This window comes from Myotis davidii, unplaced genomic scaffold, assembly GCF_000327345.1.
Source record: "Myotis davidii unplaced genomic scaffold, ASM32734v1 scaffold27, whole genome shotgun sequence".
Lineage (NCBI taxonomy): Eukaryota > Metazoa > Chordata > Mammalia > Chiroptera > Vespertilionidae > Myotis > Myotis davidii.
The window spans coordinates 2,312,458-2,319,255 of record NW_006297821.1 but is presented as its reverse complement, the minus strand read 5'-3'; the positions used below and the strand labels follow the sequence as shown (position 1 = coordinate 2,319,255).

The 6,798-nt window shown below is 43.6% G+C and overlaps 2 protein-coding genes across 2 annotated transcripts in view; one reads left to right on the top strand and one right to left on the bottom strand.

Annotated features, from left to right (window-relative positions):
• EIF2B5 (eukaryotic translation initiation factor 2B subunit epsilon) overlaps positions 1-507 on the bottom strand; it is a 9,328-nt gene extending 8,821 nt beyond the window's left edge. Inside the window, exon 1 of the mRNA XM_015570431.1 lies at positions 7-507. Coding sequence (XP_015425917.1) covers positions 7-91 — 85 coding nt within the window. The 5' untranslated portion in view covers positions 92-507. The remainder of the gene's footprint in view (positions 1-6) is intronic.
• A 799-nt stretch (positions 508-1,306) lies between these two features.
• Positions 1,307-6,798, top strand: part of LOC102775186 (HIV Tat-specific factor 1 homolog) — a 7,954-nt gene continuing 2,462 nt past the window's right edge. The window contains exons 1-2 of the mRNA XM_015570430.1: positions 1,307-1,549; positions 6,341-6,795. Of these exons, the coding sequence (XP_015425916.1) occupies positions 6,380-6,795 (416 nt within the window). The 5' untranslated portion in view covers positions 1,307-1,549; positions 6,341-6,379. The remainder of the gene's footprint in view (positions 1,550-6,340; positions 6,796-6,798) is intronic.

The following is a 6,798-nucleotide window of genomic DNA, read 5'->3' as shown; positions in this document are numbered from 1 at the left end:
CGCCGCCGCCGCCGCCTCCCGGCCCGCAAACACTGCGCTTGTTGGCCCGACTAGGCATCGCACCAGGCGGTATCCCCACAGGGGTCGCCATCTTCTCTCACCGCCACCACTTCCGCACGGAAACTAACACCGCACGCAGTAGGGGACAAAAAGGACCCGGTACTCAAAACGCGGAGGACCAACGGAGGGTGGGCGGGGAGAGGAGAGTGCGCATGCGCCTCGCCTAGGCGCCTGCCCCGCCAGGAGGCTCAGCAGTTTGGAGCCTGCTTGGGGCGCGGCCGCCGTGAACCTGACCTGTTGAAGCGCTGGGGGTGGGGTCCTATGGACCGCAGACTGGATCTGCAAGTATAGTTAGTAGGCCTTCATTTGTCCATGCACAAGATGAAATTCTTGCGGGATGATGAGACTTGTGGTCTCTGCGAAGGTGCCAGATCCATTCTGGATATTCTTCCCCGCCCCTAGCTTGTTAAAAATTGTAGCCTTCCGTCATTCTACTCATGCAATGTGACTCGGCACCTTGGGGAGCTCGAGTCAGGCATCCCCTTCCCGCAGGGAACTCGGTTTACGTAAACACAAAGCGTGGTATAGTAGGGCGAGTAGTAATTCTCTCGAGCGCCGATTGTGGCCAGGCTCGACACAAGCATGATCTCATTTAGTTCGCCTCACGTCTCCGTGAGAACATACTCATTCGCTCAGCAAACATTTCTTGAACTCTACGAGGGGTGAGGATCACCCATCTAGTAAGTGGAAGAACTGGTACCCGATCTGTCTGACTTCATAGTTCCACAACTTTTTTCTGCCAAGTTATGTGGGTGATAAAAATTATTCTTTCGTGGTATCTTCAATGATTCATTCATTCATTCATTCATTCAGCCTCTCAGCATTTATTGAAACCCTACTCTGTCTCCATCAGTGCGCAAATAGGGGTGGATCCAAGAACACTATACATAAAGTTGAGTGGGTCTGGAGTTAAGCAGCAAGCTTTCCAGGCAGAAGGGACCGTGAGCGCAAAGGTCCGAGGCTCGGGAGGCGCCCACTACCTGGGGAAAGAGGCGGTGGCTGCGGAGGGTAACCCGGGGCTGCGGAGTGCGAGACCGTGGGGGGCGGTGCAGGCGAGGCAAGCCAGCGTAGGCGTCCTGAGCAATCAAGGAGCTTTCTCGCCGGGCGGGCGCCCTCTTTGCACCTGAACTGTCTGCATTCGAGATCCGCGGATCCCGCAAACGTCAGCAAAGGCTGTTCCCTCCCACGCGCGCGTTGCCCGTCGGGATGTGAAGTTCGAAAGGGTGACGTTGCTTCTATGTGGCGGTTGCCGCTGGACCAGCGGGACCAAGGCCTCCTCCCGGTGGGACCGAGGAACCTGTCATTTCTGCCCTCTGCTAGTTAATGATAGCGCGGAGAGAGAACAGTTTCTTAAGGATTTTGGAAAATTTAGCCCGGAGAAGGAACGGCTGAAGGCAACTTGGAAAAAGTGTTCACTTAAAATGAGTGTACATTGTAAAGGAAGGTGTTGACTGTCCGGCAAATCCACAGGCGGAAAGAGAGCACAAGGGTGATTATTAAATAGCACCTGTGATTTGCCTGTAATGGGTGCGCGCGCATGGGTGGGAACAACCTTTGCAGGGATAGGGGTGGGGATGGGGTGTGGAAGCAGGTTCAATTGTAGAAAAATTTTTAAATGACTCTTGAGACCTTGGAAAATGGTGAGTGGTAAATTCAGGCCTTACTCCGTAGGCAGGTAGCTGATTAGATAAAGGTGTTTTTGTCTGTTTGTTAACATAATATTTTCCCTTTATTTTAGAGCCTAAACGTGCCCCTACTGGGGGGGATTGAATCCGAAACCTGGGTATGTGCCCTAACTGGAATCGAACCCGCGACCCTTCTGTGCACAGGAAGACACCCCGACTACAGGGGCCAGGGCTGATTAGATAAGGTTTTAATGGATGGTCTCAGGGAGAATCTCTCTCAACTTAATTGTTTTGTTTGTTTCAAAACTTAACAGTGACAAAGCAAACAAATATGAGCAAATGCCTTAAGTAGACATTTCTTCAAAGGTATATAAATGGCCAATAAGCACATGAAAAGATGCTCAACAACACTAACAATTAGGGTATTGCAAATCAAAACTGCAATGAGATATCACTTCATTAGGATGGCTACTGTAAAAAACAAAACAAAACAGAGAATACCAAGTGTTAGTGAGGATGTGGAGAAATTGGAACCCTTGTGCATTGTTGGTGGCAATGTAAAATGTTACAGGGGCTGTGGAAAACATGTAGGTGTAATTGTAGAAATTTTTTGTATGGTGGTTCTTCAAAATATAAAACATAGACTTGCCATATGATCCAGCAATTCTGGTTCTGGGTGTATACCCAAAATAAGGGAAAACAGGCACTCAAACAGATATGTATTTATTTTAAAATGCATTTTTGTTGACTTTAGAGAGAAAGGGAAGGAGAGATAAAAACATCAATGATGAGTAAAAATCATTGATCGGCTGCCTCCTGCACGCCCCACTCTGGGGATTGAGCCTGCAACCTGGGCATGTGCCCTGACCAGGAATTGAACTGTTACTTCCTGGTCAATGTGCAACCATTGAACCACGCCAGACAGGCTCAAACAGATATTTATATACCCATGCTCATAGCAGCATTATTCACAATAGATAAAACATGGAAGCAACCCAAGTGTTCATTGATAGGTAAATGGATAAGCAAAATGTGGTATATACACACAATGGAATATTATCCACCTCAAAAAGGAAGAAAATTCTGATATAAGATATAACATGGATGAAAATTGAGGTTATTTTGCTAAGTGAAATAAGCTAGTTACAAAAAGAAAAATATTGTATGATTCCATTTATATGAGGTATGTAGAGTAGTAAGATTCATATAGACAGATTGTAGAACGGTTGTTGCCAGGGGTTTGCGGGGAGGAGGAAATGGGGGTTATTATTTAATGGGTAGAGTTTCAGTTTTGCAATATGAAAAGAGTTATATGGATAGATGGTGGTGATGGTAACACAATAATGTGAATGTACTGAATGTCACTGAACTGCACACTTAAAAATGGTTAAAATTGTAAATTTTATGTTATATATATTTTATCACAATAAAAAAATTGGAAAAAAACTTACTGGAAAGATACTGAAAACCACCAATACATAATGACACCCCCGCCCCCCCCCCCACACAAACTCTATAATAAAAATCCCTTCCCCTACTTCTCTCACCCTACTCAACCCCTGGAGTTATAACCGTCTATCTATATATATAAAAGGCTAATATGCAAATTGTCCCCTTGGGCGTTCGACCGGGAGACTGGGAGTTCAATCACTTGCTATGATGTATGCTGACTGTCAGGGAAGGAAGACCCTGGCTGGCAGCCAGAAGGCCCTGATTGGCCCTGATCACTGGCCAGGTCTAGGGACCCTACCCATGCAGAAATTTTGTGCACTGGGCGTCTAGTTATTAATAAGTTGGTGGGCATTCTTTCCATTTCCCCCTGAAGTTTATATATTGATATATCTGTATTTATAAATATACTAGAGGCCAGTGCACGAATTCGTGCACAGGTGGGGTCCCTTGGCCTGGCCTGCAATTGGGGCCGATGGGGGCCAGCTGGCCGGGGGCAAGGACTGCAGGATGTTGGCCGGCTGTGGGAGGTTGGCTGTGAGAGTGCACTGATCACCAGGGGGAAGCTCCTGTATTGAGCATCTGACCCCTGGTGGTCAGTATGCATCATAGGTACCAGCTGGTCGTCTGGTCGTAATGGTCACTTAGGCTTTTATATATATAGATTATATGCCTAAATACACATATACCATATACACATATTCAAAATACATATATGTATGTCCAGCTGGCTTGGCAGTGGTTGAGCATTGACCTATGAGCCAGGAGGTCACAGTTCAATTTCTGGTCAGGGCATACTAGTATGCCTGGGTTGCAGGCTCGAGCCCCAATAAATGACTACAGGAGGCATGCAGGAGGCAACCAATTGGTGATTCTCATCATCGATATTTCTCTCTCCTTCTCCCTTCCTCTCTGAAATCAATTAAAATATGTATAAAAAAACAAAAAAGAACCCCCCCCCAATGCATATATAGTATCTACATGTATATTCACACACAGATTTATGTCTAGAGACAGTGTACTAGATGATTATATGCTGGTACTCCAGAGCCAGAGTTTCCTGAGTTGCATTCCAGGCTCTAGTCATTTACTAGGTGTTTAGCCTTGGGCAAACTATTTAATCTCTATGCCTAGACTTCCTCATCTTTGAAATGGGATAACAATACCTAACCTTAAAAGACTGTGAGGATTACATGAGATAATATGTGAAAAGTTCTTAGAACACTGTTTGACACATTATCAATACAATTTAAGTATTAGCTATTATGATGATGCATTTTGTCTGCAACTTATTTTTATTTAATATATAGTGTGATGTAGACAAATCTAGCTTTTTTAATGATTCCATTCTGTAGTATGAATATACCATTATCTATCTAATTATTTCTTGATTAATAAACATAAAATATTTTTGCTATTATACATAATGCTGCAACAAGCATACCAGCATCCTCCTATTGCTCTCTTTATATATCTGCATTTCTTTCTTTTTTTAAATTGATTTTTAGAGAGAGAGGAAGGGAGAGAAAGAACACTGATCTGTTGTTCCACTTATTTATGCATTTATTGGTTGTTTCTTTTTAAAAATATTTTTTATTTCAGAGAAGAAGGGAGAGGGGGGAGAGAGAGAGAGAGAGAGTGAGAGAGAGAGAGAGAGAGAGCAATGCTGGTGAGAGAGAGAGAGAGAGAGAGAGAGAGCGCAATGATGTGAGAAACATTCATCGGCTGCCTCCTCCATGCCCCTACTGGGGATTGAACTTGCAACCGGGCATGTGCCCTGACTGGGAATCAAACCATGACCTCCTGGTTCATAGGTTCACGCTCAACCACTGAGCCATGCCAGCCAGGCTGATTGATTCTTGTAGGCGCCCTGATTGGGGATTGAACCTGCAACCTTGGTGTATCAGGACAAACACTCTAACCAACTGAGCTATCTGGCCAAGGCTTGCATTTATTTCTTAGAATTCCTTTTTAAAGTAGAGTTACTGGTTCAAATTGAATATAATTCCCATGGCAGGAGATATGCTGTTGAACTCCCTAGGAAGTCTGGGGAGGCTTAATTGTTTATGGTGGTGTTATTTCATTGCTGCCCATGAAAAATGTGCCATTTTGCCCTTACACCAGCAATGTATGAGAATGCCTTTCCCCCCATAGCCTCACTAACAGAGTATGTTGTCAACAGTTTGGACTTTCTGCCAGTTTGTAGGAAGAAAAAGTGTAGTTTTAATTTGTATTTCTCTTGTTTTGACTGGGATTGAACATCTTCCCATGTTAAAAGACATTTGTATTTCTTTGGTCAACTGTCAGTACTGGTTCTCTTTGTAAATTAATATATCAGCATTAGGTTTCAAAAGGAGTCTTGAATATCAATCAGTCTAGATGTAAGCTCCATGAAAATCAGGGCTTTCTGTCTGTTTTAGTCACTACTGTATCCCATATGTCATCTGGCAAATGCTCCATAAATATTTGCTGAATGAATGATTGGTTATTGCTAGTCAGTAAGTGTAATGAGAGTCTTATAAACTTGAGAGAATAAATAAAAGTAATTTCAGCCCTAGCTGGTTTGACTCAATGGATAGAGCATTGGCCTGTGAACTGAAGGGTCCCAGGTTTGAATCCGGCAAGGGCACAAGCCTGGATTACAGGCTCGATCCCCAGTAGGGGGCATGCAGGAGGCAGCTGATCGATGATTCTTTCTCATCATCATTGATGTTTCTATCTCTCTCCCTGTCCCTTCCTCCCTGAAATCAGTAAAAATATATTTTAAATAAAAGTAATTTCAGGCCCTCCCAAGCTGAAGCTCATGATTTTTTGTTTTTTTATTGTGGTAAAATACATATAACAAAATTTATTATCTTAACCATTTTTAAGTGTACAGTTCAGTAGTGTGAAGTACTGGCAACTGCTATCTACTATCTGCTCTATGAATCTGACTACTCCAAATACCTCATATAAGTGAAATCATATAATGTTTGTTCTTTTGTTACTAGTTTATTTCACTTTACATAATATCCTCAAGGTTCATCCATTTTGTAGCATATATCAGAATTTCCTTACTTTTTAAGGCTGGATAATATTCCACTATATGTATACATTATATATTGTTCATTCATTTATCTATCGATGCACACTATTGTGGGTGGAAGGCGGGTGGGGGAGCGGCAGGGTCAAGCATGGCAGACCACATTTTCTCTATTCCCCTCTAGCCTCGCGCCTGGACTGTGCCCCTGGGCTAAATCGGCAACATGAGCAGCAAGAACTTGGATGAGAAAGATGACTTTGATGAGCAGTTGCGAATGCAGAAGTTGTATGGAGACACTGAGGATGGAGATACTCAGAAAGATCCCAGTAGAGAAACCAATTCTTTCAGACAGCAGCCAGATGACACCCCCTACGAGTGGGACCTGGATAAGAGAGCTTGGTTCCCCAAGATCACTGAAGATTTCATTGCTACATATCAGGCCAATTATGGCTTTCCTAATGATGGTGTGTCTAGCTCTACTGCAAATGTTCAAGATGTTAGTAGTAGGCCTGCGGAGGAAACTCCTCAAAGAAAAACCTCTGAACCCAGTGATCCCAAAAATAGGGGAGAAAAGAGAAAGGCTGAATTAGGATGGTTTCATGTTGAAGAAGACAGAAATACAAATGTATATGTGTCTGGTTT